The sequence below is a fragment of the Plectropomus leopardus genome, chromosome 9 (genome assembly GCF_008729295.1).
Source record: "Plectropomus leopardus isolate mb chromosome 9, YSFRI_Pleo_2.0, whole genome shotgun sequence".
Taxonomy (NCBI): domain Eukaryota; kingdom Metazoa; phylum Chordata; class Actinopteri; order Perciformes; family Serranidae; genus Plectropomus; species Plectropomus leopardus.
Window position 1 is genome coordinate 8,499,719 of NC_056471.1, and position 20,922 is coordinate 8,520,640.

Sequence of the window (20,922 nt, forward strand, 5' to 3'; positions counted from 1 at the left end):
CTCATGGTGTGAATCACCATAATACCATTACGATACTTAAGTCACAACACAATATTATTGTGATTTTGTAATATGTTGATTTTTTAGGGGGGAGTAACATCTCTTGTGATATATTGCGATTTATAACCTTTTTTCAACAGAAAATATGTGTCCAAACTTTGTCAACACCTTTTTTTGTCTAAAAAGATAAAGTCCTGAGTCTGTTCATCTACCTTCGTTCATTTTTATTGCAGCAATATGTATCTAATGGATCGAAAAAGTAATTGATTTTGTTCTTCTAGTATGCTATCAAAAGTTTTATTTGTATTTGCAATATTAATAATTGATCTGATTAACCAAATAAATGCTTGGCATCCATGTATCGATATATTGCCACGCAAAATACTGCAATACTATGCTGTATCGATTTTCTCCGTTACTGCTAACACTGGCACATTTACAGGGATGTTGGTTATTGTGAGTTGAATGTGAAAAAAACACTAAAGTCCTGGTATAGAGACAGAACTCTCACTCCTTACTTTCAGCAAAATGCACCTTTATTTACCAAAGTACAAATGAATGTGTTTCTTTGTTATGACTTTTTATGCAACTATTACCTGTTTTCCAGCTCTCCCAAAAACAGTCAGACTACTTTATCTTCGGCCAAAAAATGACCTCCCCTCGCACTATTCATTTTCCTACAGTTCCTGACTTTAGTGTTCACAGTTGACATAACATCTAATCTTTTATCACTTATCACACACGCCTGAGTTTACACTGCCATTTGATCCAAAAGAGGAATGAAAATTCAATGTTTTGACTTGACACGGCACCCCATCTGTTATCACAGTTATCAGTGTAACGCTCTTTGATGTGGTGAAAAGTGTTGCTCCTGTGATCTTGGCTGCAGGTGGGATGGTAAACACACCTGATAAAAATAAGCGCCAAATTTAGCTCCAAAGATCACTCCTCAAGTATCAGAGACATTCAGTATCCGACCCCTCCAGCGCTTATCCCCCCCCCCCCCCCACACTACCCACCCACCCACCCAATCTAAATTTATCTGCATGAGACAATACGAGCATGAATGCCACGTTTGGCTCTGGAGTTGGTCCTGTCTGTGAGGATAATGGAAGATGATCCAGAACAAATCTGGGAATGACAATGTACCCCCAGTGAATTTGCAGGCATATGCCCTCACAGATGACAGAGGATTGCTTGCCTGGAGACATTGTAATCTCTCTAATCACTTCGTCTCCTTTCCTGCCTCCCCACACCTTCCTATCGCACTGTTTGGTCCAGCTTGTAATCATCCCCTCAGGACAGCTCTGCCCCAGTGCCATCCTGATGTCTCCTCTCAGATTGAGATTCTTTTCTATCTCTGTGACAGACTCTCTTTCAGCACTTTGAGTAAGCTCTGAATTTATTCTCACTCCTCCTCGGGAACAAGAGGTAAAACATTAACCTGCAGCGCTCCTCGTCTGAATTGTGTGCCTCTGCATTGATTAAAGCTAAAAAAAAAAAGTAGAAAAGGACAATATCTATAACCATCTAAGCCAAATTAAAATTGGAACCTGCTGACGGCGCAGGCAGAAAGGAGGAAGTTATGATGTGTGGAGCCAAAGGACAGGGGTGAAGTGAAATATTGCGCAAAGCAAATGAGGTTCTGCAGGGTGCACAAGAGATGTTGAATGAAGGAGGGGAGAACGATCGAAACAGCAATTAACTAAGCGAGAAGAAGGTGACAGCACGCCTGACATTAATAACATCCCATAGAGCCAAAGTCAAGATTTACACTCACACTCGATGGGAGAGGGGGGCCCTCATGTGAGGCTCATCAGCTCAGGGCAAACTTACCCTTCAACTCACCTACACTCTACACACTTGCTGTGCTGCTGGAGCATTGGGAATTCAAGAATCAGAGCAGACTATTTGTATAACTGATCATCTAGAAAGGCAATAAACCTGAGCAGGACCATCCTGCAGGCTGCAGGTATGCTGTGGAGTGGATCTGTCTATAGAGCTCACAGTGTGTTTTACCGCTGTAAATACAGGAAAATGAGACGCTGATTTACCTGTCTGTCATCTCCTGCCCATTCCAGCAGAGGGAGTGGTTTGCTGGAGCAGGCTCACGGCTGCACAGCGCCTCCCCAAGACCACTGTAGAAGGAGCTGAAGCCTTTCAGGTTGGATATGAACTCCCTGAAGAAAGAAAATGTTCAACACAGAGAGAGACAAAGAATAAAACTTCAGATAATCTGAATATGACTCACCCACATCAGCAGGGAGAAGAGCAGTAAGATAAAACTGCCCTACAATGAGAGAAGGAGAGACACAAGGAAAGAAAATACAGAGGAAAGGAAGCCTAGATGGAATAAGAGAGAGAATTTGGCTTGAGAGCAAGTCGATGAGATGCCCCTTGAGAAGGAGAGAGTAAAGAGGCGAGAATAAGCAGTGTCTCTATTCCTAATTGACATTAATCTGGCCATTGTGCTGCCGAGGCCAGCAGCCCCGCTGGGCATTATTACACTGTTCATTTAAGCCTGTTATTGCATCAGGGGTGTTGAAAACACTCCAGAGGCGCAAGACTGAGTGCCACAAGGAAGCAGGAGGAAACCTGTCCACAGAATCAGGGACAATATTTGTCTGTCAGACATATATTGCCCCTGTAGCGGTCTGGAGAGTGAGCGCTGCTTCATCAGCTGCAAGGAACTCAGTCAGGATTACGACTCCCTATTTCCTCACCTGCGGAGCCCAGCCAAAGTCTCATCAGAGTCCGAGGATGAGGGCTGAGTGTTGCGGGCTGCGGAGGCAGCGGGAGGCTGTGGAGGAGGGGATCCGACTGAGCGGGAGGCCCGCTGAGGAGTGTGTCCACACATCCCGCTCACCTGCAGAGGAGAGAGAGGAGAAAATGAGAAACCAGGATTGAGTGAGTGAATTCTGCTCCCCAAACCTCTTCACCTCACTTATGTTTCATTGCTCCCGCTTCCTGGCCCTAAGCCTGTTTATTCAAACTCTTAATAGCAGTGACAGTGCAGACAGTAAGAACCTGTCAACAGCCAAACTGCCGGCCTTACTCAGCTGAGCCCCTCTGCAAATTGTCATCTGTTTGGGTTTGTTTATTTTTGGGAGGGATGAAAGCAGGGGGGATTTGCATAACAAACAAGTCATTGTATCGTCTGCCAGCCGTTTCCGCCTTGTTCGAATTTGTAATCATAACACTCCAAAAACGCGAGCGTGAAAATAAGGCCCCTCGTTTGCTTCTTCTTCCCCCATATAAATGCCATTGTGTTTCCACACGGGACGACATAACAATAATAAATAAGAAGTCCCTCTCTGTCTCTCAGAGATAATGGACCTGGCACATTCTTTTCAGGTGCAATAAAAATGCAAATGGCTGTTAATGTTTAGCTTGTGGTTTAATGATTTGCCGGTGGTTTAATTTCCCCCGGGGATACTGGCCGAGGCTTAATTCTGCCATGTAATGTTAACAGCTAATTGTGCCCAGCTCCCCTTTAAGTGAATAGGCTGGCACTACTGCTGCTGAATACTGATGTGACCCGATAGAGCAGCAATGGACATCTTTATCTGGGGGCAACCGTGGACACAAACACACGCATACACACACCGGTTTCCCAGCATAAACAAAAATGAAACATTCTATGCAATTATTCATTTGCACATAATGCACCCAGGCCCATTAATATGATAAACATGCTTTCCTACATAATATAACGGAAAACCAACACGCTTATTTATTGCATGCATGCTGACGCACACAGAAATGCTGATCAGCCCTAAGACAGAATCATCAGGGTTAATCAATGCAGCCTCATCATCCAAGGATACGGTTATAGTTACGGAACAGACTGCTCAATCTACACACACACACACACACACACACACACACACACACACACACACACACCTTGAGTCACAGATGGTTGAGTTCTCTTGCACCAAGCATTCACTAATACCTCACATCCCTGACTAGCCATCTCCACTAATACTGCCCTACTGTGTACTTGGGGAAATCTCTCTCTCTCTCTCTCTCTCTCGCTCTCTCTCTCACACACACACACATACACACACACACACACACACACACACACACACACACACACTTCAGCCTATTGTCTCTGCCATCTCATTCTCTTCCTCTCGTGTAATTCTCTCGTTTTCCTGCGCCTGGAGCGAGTGCCGGAGCTCCCACAGGCCATGATTAATGTGATTGGAGATGCGTTCCTCTTTTTGTTTGTGCGTTCCCGGGAAGCCGTAGGGGAGCTGTGGCACAAGGGAGAGACTGATTCAGCACGCGGGCCCCTCCGCCGCCTCCCCATCCCGCCTGCCGATTGTTTCCGGATTCTTCAAGGAAGGGGCTCATTAGTGGGGTATTAATATCACCCAGGGCTGGACTAACACAACCAACAGGAGAGTCTGCAGATAAAGCCTGCCTCAGCGTGAGAGCTCTAAAATATCTGTGCACTTTTATCTGCACTGAGCAGCCAGTCTCACTGAGAGGGAGAGAGGTGCTGACGGCCAGTAATATAACACACACACACACACACACACACACACACACACACACACACAGACATATAGTCCTCACAGTCCACATGTCCATGCACTTGCGCACCTGCGTCTCAGATTCCATGTGGTGCTGTGCTTGTGCAAACACGGGATAAAGATAAACTCAAACAAATCAATGGCAATTCGTGTGGACACTCCAATGAATAATCAGGCTTATACATTAATCTTGATCAAAGGAGTCATTAATAAGAAAACAGTTTGTGAAGGGGAGGTGATACTATCAGTGTTATAAAGGTGGCAGGGTGCCATGCACAGCTGTAACAACATATTGGAGAATATTTGGTGAGTAATGTTTGTGTTCCAGGGAAGTCCAGGCTCAGGGTAGAGACTGACTCAGCACTCAGCCCTCCTCCTCCTCCTTCTCCTTCTCCTCCTCTTCTTCCTCCTCCTCCTCTTCCTCCATCTCTATGCATTATGTCACCAGCATTGGAACTGACTTCTAGTTTAATGCACACATTATAGGCATCCTATTTCAGATGAAGCCCTTTCAAATCCTCTCAGTGAAGTGGAAATGAAGGGAAAGTCTCACTATATGTCAGAAGTACAGTTATACCAGACAGCTATCATAGTTATAACTTCAAATGGATACTGCACTGTCTGGGTTGGAAATAGGGAAGATGCTGCAACAATCTCACAGCCTGATGTGGTTTAAATTGTTCAAATTTTGATCAAGCCAGCTAGAGCAGCTGTTATCAACCTTTTCTGCCCAACAGCCAAGCTCAAGACCTCCTCAGAGGTTCTATATATGAGATTTTGGATATAATATACTGTAGCAGCAAAGAACAGTTTTCTATGTAAAGATATAGTGGCGTTATGGCCTCCCTATGCAGAGAATAAAGTCACACTCCATCTGTGTGTTGTCATGCGAGCTTCTCTGATCTCTGTTGTGGTACATGATGCAGCCACACGTGCATTTTAGTGCACATGGGTCCCTATGTGTGTCTGTCTAGCTGCTGGTCAAAAAGGCCATTCCAAACCCACAGTGGCGGCGGTCACGGAGTCATAATGTCCACCCTCTGATCCCCCTCAGCTTCCTGGTTAACACTTTTAGCTCTGTCAGCACACTTGCTGTTGTTAGCACCATCAGCACTGTTAGCACCGTTAGCTTGGCTAACACTGCTAGCCATCAGCATTCCGGTTCAGCCACCTTCATGCTTTTGACATCAGAGGTGAGAGCCGTGTGCAGGAAATCCAGGCCTAAATTCTGAATGTTGTATATAGCACTTTTAACAGATACCAGTAAACGTGTTCAGGTTAGGGCTGAATGTCATTTAAAGGTATATGTGATGTAACACCATTACCTTTAATATTAAGTTCAGTTTAGTGGAGTTTGCATTTATATTACTGGAGTAAGATGGATGTTTTTAGCTAACTAGTTCATTTCAACTGTTTATCTCTTTTTTTTTATTTATTAACATTACTGTTAACTTAGCAGACTAGCTATTTCAGCAGTTAATAAATTACTTTTAAGTTAGCTAGCAAGCATTTTCAAATGTTCATCCAGTACTTTTTATTTAGATAACTAGCTTCTCCACCACTTATCCATTTGTTTTATGTTAGCTAACTAACTATTTCAACTGTTTATCAATCAGGCTCATTTAAGTTAGCTAATAAGCTTTTCAACCACTTATCCATTACTTTTTACGTTAGTTAACCTGCTATTTCAACAGTTTTTTCATTACTTTTACACTAGCTAACTTGCTAATTAAGCTGTTTCTCAATTACTCTGAAGTTAATTTTAGATAATTTGTAACTGTTTGCCTGTTACTTTTAGCCAACTTATTTAAATTGTTTATCCATGTTTGGATGTTGTTATTTCTTAACCAAAAACAATGACAATATATATTTTTTTGATGTTTTTTTTTTCCTCTTCAAATAAGCTGAGCTAGCTAATTCATGATCCTTCCACTTACCCATCAAAATGTCTGAAGTACCAGCAAGAGAGTTGTCTGGTGAATGCACTACAAAACTACAGGTGTTCAAAACAAGTGTCAGATCCAAAAACATCCCACATCTAATCCACAATCAGTGACATCATCAGCAAGTTACAAGGATACACATACACCACACACTGAATAGGAATACAAATACCAGTGCGGTTTTAAAATCAAAGGTTTAGGCTTATCGTTTTTGTAACTGATAATTGTCTTTTTCCCTATTTTTGAAATGGTCTTTTGATGTTTTAATACATGTTGCGTCTCTGCGTTAATCCTCTAACTATACATTTTATAATAGCAAAACTAATACAGGCCTGTGTGTCCATTTTTAGATTATCCTAATTAAACTGGGTTATTGAGACAAGTGAACATTTTGTCTCATATCTGTTCACTGTGGATATGAAGAATTCTAATTCACCGATCAAAGCCGGTTAAAAAAATAACACATGTACTCACACAGAATTTATCTCTCAATCATTTCAGCTCAGTATGCCTATTTAGTAAATCCACCGCTTTGGGAAATTTGACCTCACTTTAATGAGATCAACAAAATCCCCAAATATTGTGAAAATTGTCATTTGTTGACATTTTGGCACAAAGTTGAAGTTCCCCTACATGGTGAAACCTAAAATTGTCAGTACTAAAACATATAGGTGACTAAATAGGCCCTACTGAACTTAATTCACTAAAATTGGCGCGTAAGCCGTGCAGATCAGAGTCTAATTTAAAACGAGATGTTTGTGCATCGAGTGATGCTTGTAAGGAACATGGATTTCACACTTCTCACTCAGAGTTCTGCAATTCCTGAAGCATTCAGAGCTGTGAAAAGCTATTAAAGCCTGATGTCTTTTTGATTTTATAGATGCTGTTCTGACATGGTAGAAACAGATCTGTGGCTCTGAAGTAGGTACATGATGTTTGCTCTCAAACAGAAAAACAGGTGAAAAAAAAACAAGTGTAAAGAATGTGATTTGAACCCAGAGAAGGTGTAATGAGGGGAAATAGTCAGCATTGTAGGGACGATAAAGATTTGATGAATGGCTCTTTAGTTCAAGTGATGTTATGCAAATGTGTAATTAAGCTTTGTAACCAAATTATAAAAGCCTGTCAATTTAGCTATGATCTGCTAAATAAGCACAATTCTTATTCTTCACCATTACGTCAAATGTCTTGGTTACACATGCAAATAAATTTGTAATTTACATTGTCAAACAAACTGAAGATTGCACCTTAAGGACTTCCATAATTCATATCAAGCGCATGACTCCATTAATAATAACTATGATATGTAACAGCATTCATAAACATGATTTATTACACGTTTGAAAGCTCAAATGGCTATTACAACTTCTGTATCTACAGTAAGCTACATAATTGAATGGACAAATAAGTGATAAAAATGCAGTAGATTTAATTGGTGCTCTTGTTTCCTCACTGAAGCAACAGTTCATATGTGATTTGATCTGTTTGAGCTGTTTTTGTGTACAAAAGGGAAGACAACAAAAAAGAGATAATGAAAAGTGTGTTACTGACAAACAACAAATACCACCACGCAGTTGTATGCCTCCGCACACCAGTCAAGTTGCACTTAGAGTTTAGATCCATTAAACCCAAGGTTAGTGTCAGCAATTCAGTGTCTGACCAAATATCTCCCCCTTCAGTTCCTAACATATGAGGTTGAGTAATGGCCAAGAAGTGTTTTTGCAAAACATTGTGATGGCACAGTTGACCTTTGATCTCTTGGATATAAAATGTCAAAACTTCATTATATACTATTAGACATTTGTGTAAAAACTGAGTGTATTAATTCTTGAATTATGGCAAAAAAAAACACATTTTATGAGGTCACCATGACCTTGACCTTTGACCACCAACTTCTATTCAGTTCATTCTTGAATCCAAGTGGACATTTGTGCCAAATTTGAGGAAACTCCTTCAAAGCCATCTTTAGATATTACATTCACAAGAATGAGGCACTTGCCAGGCCACTGTGTCCTTGACCTTTGAACACCAAATTTTACTCAGTTCATCGCTGAGTTTATGTCAGATTTGAAAAAAATACACTCAAGGTGTTCTTGACATATTGCTTTAACACGAATGAGACCAATGCAAGGTCACCATGACCTTGACCTTTGATTTATGAGCACCAAAATCTAATCAGTTCATCCTTGAGTCCAAGTGAAAGTTTGTGCTAGATTTGAAGAAATTCCTTTAAGGCGTTCTTGAGACACTACGTTCACAAGAACGGACGTATGTATGTACGAGAAACTCAAAAAAACGTAATGCCTCCAGCCTCAGCTATCGCCAGCACAGAGGCATTAAAATATTACAGGCACACAAAGAAACATGTCATATTAGACTCATAACTAAGCACCTGACTGTGTCGAGTGTCTAACGACACACAATTCATATGCCCAGCTGTATATCTCCTCCACTCTTGGTCAGATCCATCATATTTCTGCCTCAACCTACTTCCCTTCCTCCTTCTCAGCCGAGGGGTCACAGGGTGATGGATGTCTCCTCCACACTCTCCTGTTCTCCTTCCCCTTGGGCTCGCTCTTTGCACTCTCCCCTCCATTCCTCCCTTTTTTTCTCTCCTCCATGTCTTTGTCGCTCTTCCTCTCCTTCTCCTCGGTAACCGGTAAAAATAGAGCTTCATAAATCATGCATCTTCTCTCAAAGCAGTGCGTAAGAACGAGAGGAAAAGAAATAAATGGGGGGGATGAAAGAGAGAGAGAGGGATGTTGAGGATGAGATGCAGAGACGGAGGTGGATGACATCAAACTCCAGGAGAGGGGTAGGAAGTTGACAAGGGAATAGATTGAAGCTGCAGGGCTCTTGGCTGCCCTCTCCGTCTCTCTGAACATTGGCTGATTCACGCTGGAGTTGCACCGGATGGAGGAAATGAATGTTAACATGCCGGGGAGCGGGCTGGCAGACGATGAGTGGTCATCTCCCCAGCACAGTTACATGTTTCAAGTCGACATAGAAGAGACGAGATGTCTTCCTCACACCTCGAGGACTCTTTTACTCAGATAGAGTCGATCCGTTTGTCACCTTCAGTAACTAGAGTCTACGTTCTCACCAGAGGGGAGGTTAAGTGAAAGACACCGAGCACAGCTGCAGCTTTTACAATCACGTGAAGCCACAAAATAAGACATAGTGCTCCACAGATCCAGTATGCTGCTGTACATAATATTTAAGTAAAAGATTACTAAGCTTTTCACTTTACAGCCACATGCACACATTTCGAAGACCAGCTAGAATTTATACGACCCAGAAATGGTTTTTAGAGCTAAAAATCATATATATGATACTGCTTAGACTGTTCAGTGTTTATCAGACTAGGGGTATGGGGAGTAATTTCAGTTTTTTTGTTTGTTTTTTTGTTTAATCTTGACCTTATTTTCCTTTAGTCTTTCTGAGTGACTGGAGTAAAAACCACATGACTCTCCCTCTATTTCTATGGTGCAAGATTTTTTGATTCAATTATTCCTGAGTGAAATTTCAAATGCGACGCGAAATTAAGCAATTTTGATGAAACGTCACTATTTTAAGCTTAGATTTGGTTGTGTTTCCTAAAGAAGTGTTCAACGCACATGTGTTCAAGGACTGTTGAAAATTTGAAAATAATTTCTGCTTTTACAGTTTCTTGCTCTGAAAAATTCAGTAAGTTTAACAATTCAAAAAAAAACTTATGCCTTTCAAGCCTGCCAGTTAATTTTGGGGTTCAGAGGGTATTTAAAATTAATAAAAATACAAGAGTCCCTCCCCAGTGTTTATAAAATTATTTGACATGCCTCCACACGTTTTGCACCATCACCTCTCTTTTCATAAATAACAGTCTCTTACCATTTACCAAAGGATATCATTTAGACATTTTATCCATGAATGTTTTATAAATAGCTCTAGATCTAAATATGTGGTCACAGATATGTTTAAAAAATAAGAATAAGCTTAAAAATAATAATGAACCCTGAATCTAATATTCTGTTTTACGTTCATACTACTACTTAAATAAAAGTACTTAGTTACATTCCACCACTGGTAACATAAATGCACACATTTAATCATTTTTTTCCAGTTCTAGTCAATACATTTATGATTATAGCATTTGCAAAGTAATCTCTACTCAATACTAATAACAAAAAACTACCAATGTTTTTAACATCACAATTTATAATTAATCTGAAAAGAGGAAAAAAAGTTTTTTAAGGGTAAACAAGATGGCAGTGTGCCTAAAAAGCATCAAAATAAAGCTTGTTTATCAAAACCATGCTCCAAAATACTACCGAAATCTCACATAAAATTATACTTAAGATTATTACTTATGTATTAATTTGTAAAAGCCATTTCTTTTCTTTTTTTGTTTATTTCATCTTGATTACTATTGTAATTTTCTTTTCAGTTTTTTAACTGATTTTACAGCCAATGATTTGAACATTTCTGACATTGGCGCCTCCCTGTGGTGGTATAAAAAAGAACACTGTGACTGCAATGCATGTTGGCAGCCCCCCATAAACCCACCCACACCATGAACTTGTTGGCAGACACTCCAGTCTGCAATGTTGTTACATACATTCACTAACTGAACTGCAGAATTACACAGAATTACACTGAGTAATTACCAAATAAAGTTCCACCTCTTTGCTTCTGTCAATACATGCACACATTCGCTCCCCGCTCATCCTCACATGCATGCTTTCTGTTACTCCTCCCTCTCTCTTCTCTGTATCTCTTTCTTGGCCAGGAGTCGATTACATGACGTTTATCTGTCGATACGAAGAAGGAGGGTCATGATGCACATTGACCTTTTCAGACAGACCACCAATGCGGCACCATCCATCTGAATAATTTAAAAGATACTATAATTACATGAAAAGGCTTCACTACTTCATGTCGAGGTTTGCTTGTGAAATGCAGGTAAAAATCAAAATACCTCAACATAATACAAAACTTCTGCTGAAACAGACTGTAGTTTTGTTAACTGACTGTTGTTCATTTGAGGGATTCTGGTTCTGATAAGCAGGCATTCAGTTGAGTTTAATACAAGAAATAGTCGTGTTTTCTTCTTGCTGTGTTCTTGAAGCATCAAACACATAATTTTGTGCATACTGGTGAATTTTTATGCGCCAATTTGTGAATTTTCTTTATCAACTTATAGTATAAATGTCTTAGATTTTGTCAAAATGACAGTCCTCTACTATTGTCATGCTTTTAATATTGAGGGGGACATCTCCCCTGCGTCCCCCTGAAATCTAAACCTGTGGCCTCATAAGAGAAAAGACTACAACCGACCACCAACCAGCAGTTACCTTCTGTGTCTACGCAAGAGAAAATAACTCCATGCTGTGGCAGCAGACGGCAGTAGGCTGTATTCGTAACTCAAAAAGGGAAACCAGAATATCGTCATGGCACTAGTTAGCAAGTTAGTACATTTTCAACACAATCCAAAAGAATAAAGCTTATTTAAAGTGCATCAGTGAATAACAAGACAAACCATCAGGAAATGTTTCCGCAACAGAGCTCAATGGTTAAAGAAAAATAAGCTTATAACAAGTTTTTTTTGATCTCTAAATTAAATGTTGGTTTGCTTTCCTCTCTTCTGTTTCTCTTCTCATATGCTAAACTGAACTGATTTCTCTAAGCAATAGCTCTGCTATCCCCAAGACGATTTAACATACTGAATCAGCTGAGAAAAAGCCGACAATGGCCAACGAGAGCCAGCAAACACACCCTGGCGACTAGGTCAACAAATGTGCACCAACGGCCCAACACTGACCAACGGCTGACTGTCAGCTTGATGTGTCAGGACCTTCGATGCCTTCACAGCTTCTCTCTCCTTCTTTGTGTCTCTACAAATCACGTTACCTTTCGAGATTACAAGATCATGAGATCATGCAAGAATCCAGCCCTGCTCTGGGTAGCTCCCTTGCTAAAAATCTCTACACAAAATCCTGAAAATCTACTGGTGGACAAATTTAGAACTGCAACCTCATCAAACCCCAATATAGTATATGGAAGGGCAATTTTGAGTTAATTGGCTAAAATGTTGAAAAAAATGCTAAATGGTCCTTTAATCCTTAAAGGCAACAATTCAAACAAGCACTGCATTCAAACAAGTCCTAAATTTGAGTTCAAGTAATCAGGTGTTGTCTAATTTTGGCTGATCTCCCTCGACTCCTCAGTGAGACAAAATTAGCCTTTTGGGAAACAATGCCTCTGTCCCTTCAATGACACCACTGAGCGAGGACTGTCTCTGTGAGATTACATTCAAACACACACACACGCACACGCACACACGACCTTGTCACAGTGCTGCACAATACGCGACCATTGCAGCTTTAATCCTATATACTGGAACCAGAGTCAGAGCCATAAACACAGTGTAAAGTCATCTGTGCTGACTGGAACTGCAGGCTGAAATAAACCCACACAAGACTTATTAAATTTTGGATAAGGATCTCACACACACACACACACACACACACACACAGTGAACGATTTCCCCAAAGTCAGCGATTCATGGATGCAGCCACGCCCTCGCGCTGTAGAGTAAGTGAGGTCAACCTGTGTGTTAATAAATGATGGGTTCTGAGTGGAAACCTGGTCACCGCGGGGATTCGGGGTGTGAGAGTGAAAAGTTCAGCAGATATACGGGAGCAAAAGCACATCCAGCTCTGTAACTCTGGCAGAGAAAAAGGTCTTCATATTTCATGAGCACTTCTCCCTGACTTCACATGTGGGCTACGAACAAACTTGACGGTTTTATCGGAGTTGAAACCACACATAACGGGTCACCGCTGCTGAGGAGTGAGAGACGAGTTTCAGTGAGACATGCTGGGAGCATTTGTCTGACTGCCTCCCTCTCCTTTCGATTATTTTCCACTCTTTATCCAGCTCAGTCCAAGGTGCATTCTCTGCTTTCAATGTAGGGGAATTACATGTCGCAGCTGTGTCTAGTTGTTTGAAATGCTTTTTTACAAGGTGATATCTAGTTGTTGGTGTGAAGAAATGTGTCCTGGATCACTTATCCCCCGTCGCACAATAAAAGTCCTCTGACCTGAACTGAAAGTGGTATTTATTTCATTTCTTCACAGCCTGTGTGTTTTTCTGAAGGACAAAGTTTGACCATGACATTAGCGCCGCTTCATCATAAATTTGAGCTCCCTCACTCATTTCAATGAGACCACCGCGTTGGCACAGTCCGAGCGCAGGTCCACAGCATTCCATCCGACAAAAATGGTCTGTACTGAGCTCTGAAAAAAACGATGTGTTGTATCACACAAGTTTCACACAAAATGTATGTGTGTAAAATGTGTGTTAGAGGCTGCAGTTTAGAGTATAGTAGTGTAATAATGTACCTTTCCACTCCAAATATAATGCATCAGTACTTCTACTGCTTGATTCAAGTTACTTCAGCACAACTTTATTGTTACTCTGCGTGCATATGAAAAAACATTGTCTTGTCGTTTTGATGCCAGATTTACACTGGACACGGAAGCAATGCGTGAGCGCTGCCAAACCTCTTATGTTTTTTTTGGCGCCCGTGTTAACAAATTAGAGCATCCACACTGCCTGCATGAGCAGTGCTTCAGTCAGTAAAGGGCGTCTAAGCTGCCGGCAGATCTAGAGAAACGGTGGCTCACCGTTTTTTCCTGCGTGCCATGGTGAACCTGCTGTGATTCTGGAATAAAGGGGGAAAAGCACGAGTTGTTTGTATATCTTTAAAACCAGTCATAATCATCTTGGGCGGAGCTAGGAGGAGAATGTAACAAAAATGCTCTCAGGCAAGACAACAACAGGAGAGAGAGTCAAATGGGGCGCCCCCTCAGTTGCTAGCTCTGAAGTTAAATGGATTTAATTTATTTAGTGCTTTGCTAGGCTTAATGGCCAATCAAAGTGCTTTACAAAATACACTCATACGCTTACTCATCAGATAAACATTCAAACGCACTCACACACTGATGACACAGCCACTTTGACATGCAGTCCACAAGAGCCAGGGATCTAACCACTACCGACCACCAACCTCCAATCGGTAAATGATCATTCTACCTCCTGAGCCACAGCCATTATTTAACGCACCGCACTAAACCAAATGTGGAGTCTCTCAAACTAGGACCAAAATACAACCAAACAGTAAAACAAGGCAGTGCTTATAGAATAAAAATCAACATTATGTTTCTGCACTGCCTTTGTCACACCTAAAATGTTTTCAGAAACATATTTTAACACCCCATTTCACGGTAATGGTATGTGTTTGTGAACAGGGAGTGGACGCCATACTGCGCAGTGAAAAAGGAGGCCGAAAACACAGAGATCAAACAGTAAAACTAAGCAGCAACTGATCAAATATAAACCAAGATTCTTTTACTCGCCTCAAATGTTTTCAGAATCATGTTTTAGCTTACTGTTTAACTGTAATACAACATCCGTCCGGCCGCCATTGCTTCATACGGACCATTCCACAGTCACCCACCAGCAGGAGTGTCTGGTAAAGCACAATGCATCCTGGTGGTTGTAGGTTTTCTACCTCTTGAGCAAAAGCATTCTTTTTCTCTGATTTCTCTGGTCATGTAAAACCAATTTTAAAAGTACTTGCGTCTTTTACTGCAGAGACAACTTAGTTTTATGTGAGGTCCCTCTTTAGTCATCAGTCAGTCAGTCATTCATTTTCTGTAACCACTCATCCTCGTAAGGGTCGCAGGGGGGCTGGAGCCAATCCCAGCTGTCATCAGGTGGAAGGCGGGGTACACCCTGGACAGGTCACCAGACTATCGCAGGGCCGACAAACATACATGCTCACAGTCACACCTACGGACAATTCAGAGTCACCAATCAACCTGAGCTGCATGTCTTTGGACTGCAGGAGGAAGCCGGAGACCCCGGAGAGAACCCAAGCAGACACGGGGAGAACATGCAAACTCCGCACTGCAAACTCCGCACAGAAGGGCCCCCACCCACGGACCGAACCCCGTTCCAACCAGGGACCTTTTGCTGTAAGGCAACAGTGCTAACCACGACGCCACCGTGCCGCCCCAGGTCCCTCTTTATTTCAGTGAAATTCTTCTTTAATCAACCTGGACTTCCTGCAGGTGATGATGACGGTCTCTTTTCTAGGAACACACTAACGCAGCCCTTTGTATTTGTCAATGCAGTGCTGTGTGAGTGTGTTTGTGTGCTGGACTCACCAGGGCAGTGAGGCGGGTGCGGGCGTTCACAGCGTGCTTGAGAGCCAGTTTGATCATTGAAGGCAGTCTAATAACCACAGCCTCCATGTCCTGCTCTCCCCTCATGGCACCAGCCAGCTTCCCCAATCCGTCTACGTAGCTCCTCCAGTGGGGCTGCACCTCGGCCGCCCCCCCCAGGCAGCCCTGCATCACAGCCTGACAGAAGCCTCTGCAGGCTGGCGGCCCCAGCATGCCCTGGCAGTGTGGGCAGTACCACAGCCTCAGCAGGGCCCGGCTACAGTCCCGGCCGGGCCGCAGGTGGTCGGTGGTGTTGACAACTTCGATGCCCAGGTTCAGCGCCTGCAGGAAGACTCGTGTGGCCAGGAGGGAGCGAGACAGACGGGTCATCATCAGTTTGGGATAAGGGCCAAATGCTCCTGACTCCTTCCAGGCTCCTCTTACACACTCCTCAGACGCAGAGGATACACTGCCGCCCAGCAGGCGGCGGTAAGCCAGAGGGAAGAGGCGACCGTAGAGCACAGCCACCATGTGGTCCACGGTGGAGTCTGAGCCCAGGATGTAGAGTGACATGTCCAAGAAGAGCTGCCCCACAGAGCTCTGGGCTCCACTCCCAAGAGCTGGAAACTCTGTCTTCAGCATGGACAGGGTGGAGTTGCGGCCGTGACGCAGCACCAGATCAAAGGCCTCTGCAAGAAAGCAAGAACGGTAAGAGAAACAGTCAGACGGGGTGAAAGTCAGGCCACCTTTTTGAAAGCTGTTGCATTCAGCAGGTGATGATATGCCTCAGCAATCACAACAACTAAAGCAAGCTGTCAAAAAATAGGCAGCAATTTAGCTCAAAAACATGAAACACAAATAGATTCCCCCCAAACATCCATCCCGCTCTTAATGATCACAGGCAGAGAAAACTTCCCACGCACAACCTCTCTTTCCCTTCTCCCAGTTTTTCTCAATCTGTTGTTTTCTCTAATGGGATTGCTCACACATACACAGGACAAACACACACACATTACACTGCAATAAAAGACTGTAACTCAGAATATAAAGAGACCAAAGCTGCCGCAACAGATGAAAAGCAAGATCTGAGGTTTGACCTTTTTATGAAACTAAAGAGTGAGCGAGAACAGAGCTTTAAAAAAAGAGTCCCTTTTTAAAGAGAGTATTTATCTCAATATATTAGTCAACTGAGAGAGGCATGCGGATGTCTGCAGGGAGAAAAGCATACAGAGCACGCAGGAGGGAGGGGTGCGTGGCCGATGAGCGGAGGGAAAATAATCAGTGTCGTTTTAAGGCACAAAGTGAAGCCTTATCAACAAGGTGGCACAACAAGCGAGAGCTCTATCATCGACCCAGTAGCAAAATGAGTGAGGACCCAACAACAGAGGGATTTAAAGCTCCATTACTGAACTTAGCAGGGGAGCTGAGAGTCAGTGAAATGAAGCTTTGGACAGGAGAATAGCTAGGGATGCCGAAATCCCATTTATACCGCAGCTAGTCCACTACATCACTTTGTTGAGAGTGATAGCCACAACTGCTTTGTGAGGGCGGGGGTGCAGGGGGGGCACTGGTTTAGTGGCGTTAGAGGAAGTTATTGCTTTTTGTGCTACAAAAACCAGTCATTTCATCTTTGTTATTTCATTTTTCTTGCTTGGATAGTTTAATTTCTTTCTCTTCATGCTCCTCTGAGGTCAAATGAAGCTCGTCAGCCTACACAGAGCTGCGGGTCCTCGGACAGCACCGAGGAACGATGTAACACTTCTGTCTCTTTACCGTATAATGTGTTTTTCTACATGCAATTTCATGCACATGAGGAGGTCCGTATGAGAATGTGACAATATTTGAAGCCGAGCAGAGGAAATGAACATCACTCCCTCTTTCTGACTAACTGCTGCTGGGCTGCATCTCAGCTATGAAGCTTTCGCACAGACACATATTCATATTCTGGGTGGTGTGAATGGAGACGAAGGCGTACAAGTGGAAAATGTTTCAACTTGAGGTAAAAATATTTTATGTTTTTATGACCCCATTTTTTACATTATGGATATAATAACATGAGTGAGGAAAATAACAGAGGGAACTGGATATTCTGATAATCATTGAGCTTAGTCACAAACATGAAACACTGCATATACACTGCCGGTACGTACATCTCAAACTAGCAACAGCTAACGCCATACAGTCAGTACAGTTTCTGTTTGGGGCAAATAAATCACCCTTTTCTAATGTTATCACTATACTTAAATGAGATATCAGTTTTATCAGTTTTATTAGATATCAGTTAAAGGGGACTACACTGAGTAGTAGGTTCAAAACGCCGGTACCTGCCCATTAAATGCATCTTGGTATCAGGAGCACTTTCATTTGGTTTCACTTTCACTTTTGTCAAGTTTAGGCGCTATACTACGGGGTTAGGTTTAGAGAAAACATAATAGTTTGATTTACAATAAGAATGCTGGTCACTAACATAGCCTGAAAAAGTGACATACTGTATGTTGCATTGTTAAAATAACTAAACATTGACGGGTTTTCCACAGGACACAAACCCGGGTCTCCTGGGCAAAAGTCCTGTGCATGTTCAACCTGTCCACCACTCTGATCACCTTGCTATGTGGAGTTTTTTGCTCTTCATACTACAGACTGACTGACTGACTTTGTCTGTTGCTGCATAACAAGAAACACTGACATTTTTTGGATTGATTATAGCGTCTGTGGTAGGACCCTTTTAACCCATATCAATGAGGCTGATTACCACAAATGCCATTTAATGCCATTCGAACCAGATGCACAAACACAAATTGCACAAACACTCAGTTTATATTCATACAAATTTCACAGGGCTGAAATGTAGTTATTAACACACTATAACCTAAATTTGTTTTGTTGACTTACTATTGTGTTGTCACTTTACTGCAGTGATTCTGGTTCCAGTGTACAAGGTCTATTGCGGTATATATATATATATATATATATCCATGAAATTCTATACTGTTACCTTGTACTCCAGGCCTCCAAAGTAAATGGCAAGATCACATAAAAAATATACTTTTTATCAAGGCTGTCTGGATGTCTAGGTTTTAATGCATTTTCACTGTGTTTCTATAAGTTGCTTTTGAGTGATAATGTCTTTCAGTCACCCAACTCAAGGGAGTCTAGGAGGAATTTAAGTGTGGTTAAAGTAATATCAGATATTTCTTTCTAAACACCTTATACAAGTTAGAAAATACTTATTGAAAACACGTCAGACTGTAAACTGTGTTGTACTGAATTGTGGTGTTAGACTTTTAAACTGTTTTCACCATTTCTGTGTCTAAGATTTTCTGGGCAGGCCTGAAATTATGGCTTAATGATGCACTTGAGCCATCCGTAACATAATAACTCCCCCACAATACAAAAACTAACGTTACATAAATAGTATCAGTGCCGTTTCATTCAGCCCCCGGCAATTCATTTCTTCCCACAAGCTGTCTTAGCTCTTTCAGTCTAATAAATACATGATTAAACAATTCTGTTCAAAATCCATAATCATATAAGCACAAGGAAAACTGCAGTCACTAACATACCTTTCAGTCTTTAAGCTAGAATTGGCTACAAGGCCCGACAGCAATTATCACTCACTGCTTTGGATGTGTGTTTTGTACTAACATTAGCTGCTGAGCACGACGATACTTTGTGCTACTTGGTTGGCCACTAACAAGAGTCTGTTGCTTTGCAACAGCTCATTCTTTGTTTCAGCTCCTTTAGTGCCCTCAGAGTATTAGAGCTAAATTTCTTCTGATTTCGAAACCTCATTTTATATACATGACAAAAGGGCTGGGCGATATGGCTTTAAAATACAGGATATATATTTCAATATCTTGAAATATCCTCTAAACTACTGAAAACTACTAAAATATAACATTATTAAATGAACTACAGTTACAAATACAGTAGCTACCGCCATAAAATCAAGTTACATAAACTACTGTTAAAATAAAGTTTATTAATATACTGTTAACTGTTAACTGTAATGTTAAATCAAGTATAAAGTACTATTATTGTAAAGTTGAATAAAGTATTGTTATAAATTACTAAATCAAAGCAGAACCCATGGTGCTTTTATTTTGAAGGACCCAGCTGAATCCCCAAATTCAGTATCGCTTTCCAGCTTCTCCATGTTTGTTTGTTTATTTTGGTGCCGTGCATTGTGTAGACGTTACCTCAGCCACACGGACAGACACAAAGAATTATCAGATGATGTAAATGAAATAAACAATAGAGCATCATATAAAACAATAGAGGTTTTTTTTCTGTTATCAGATGATATATTTCGTCATATTGCACAGCCCTATTTGGCAAGTTTTTTAATTATTCAGATGTGGCTGGAAACATTTTTCCATGGTGTGACAAACTTCTAACATTTATTTTTGCTTTACCCAGACTTTAGGATAAATTCAATACATTATTCTTTAATTAACAATTAACTGTTCAGCAGAAGTTGCATAGTCTCACTTTAATCGAGCCATTTCTCCCCAAACTACCTCAGTGGTAAAGAGTAGCAGGCTGTGGTTGTAAATTTGAATGTGTGCGAGAGTAAGAAACAGGGTGGAAAACAGCATGCATGCTCAGCAAAACAGTTGCTGGGTGATTTTATGGTATTAAAAAAACAGAACATTTGAGGATGTTTGGGTGAGTGTGAGAGGATGCTCGGGAGCAGCGGAGCATCTGTTTAGATTTTCAGGCTACGGCTGTCCCGCTGCGACTCGAAGCACTTCCCTCTGTGATCAATGAGCAGACAGATGTGTAGATTGCCAGCCGAGACAAGGAGACAGAACGGGAGGAGGTAAGACACGCCCACACACACACAGAAAAACACACGCAGATGTACATAGAAATACAAAATCTCCTTTTCTTGGTAATATCCTACGTATTTGGTTACTGGTCGAATATTTGAGGAAAATGCACATCCACCTCACAGCTATTTGCTTCCCCTTTTCTCGGATTCTACGAAAGCCTCTTACATCAACTCCTGTGATTTAGCTGCTACCTGTAGTATCTCTTACACCACAAAGAGGAGAGCCACTTTGTAACGGTAAAGAGAAAGAGTAGAGGGCTCTTCATAAATGCAATTCAATGGCTCTAAGTAGCCCGGGTCATGGTAAGAACCACTGCGAGCCCATTTCCTGCGCACGCAGCTCGCTCTCTTTCATCAGTGAAAGCTTGTGCAGGATCAGGTGTCCTCTAATG

At 41.8% G+C, this 20,922-nt stretch overlaps 1 protein-coding gene across 1 annotated transcript in view; it reads right to left on the reverse strand.

Annotated features, from left to right (window-relative positions):
- The window catches only part of gpc3 (glypican 3), a 137,327-nt gene that overhangs the window by 43,619 nt on the left and 72,786 nt on the right, over nucleotides 1–20,922 (reverse strand). Inside the window, exons 3-5 of the mRNA XM_042493550.1 lie at nucleotides 15,700–16,385; nucleotides 2,724–2,866; nucleotides 2,055–2,180 (exon numbers count right to left, since the gene is read on the reverse strand). Of these exons, the coding sequence (XP_042349484.1) occupies nucleotides 2,055–2,180; nucleotides 2,724–2,866; nucleotides 15,700–16,385 (955 nt within the window). The remainder of the gene's footprint in view (nucleotides 1–2,054; nucleotides 2,181–2,723; nucleotides 2,867–15,699; nucleotides 16,386–20,922) is intronic.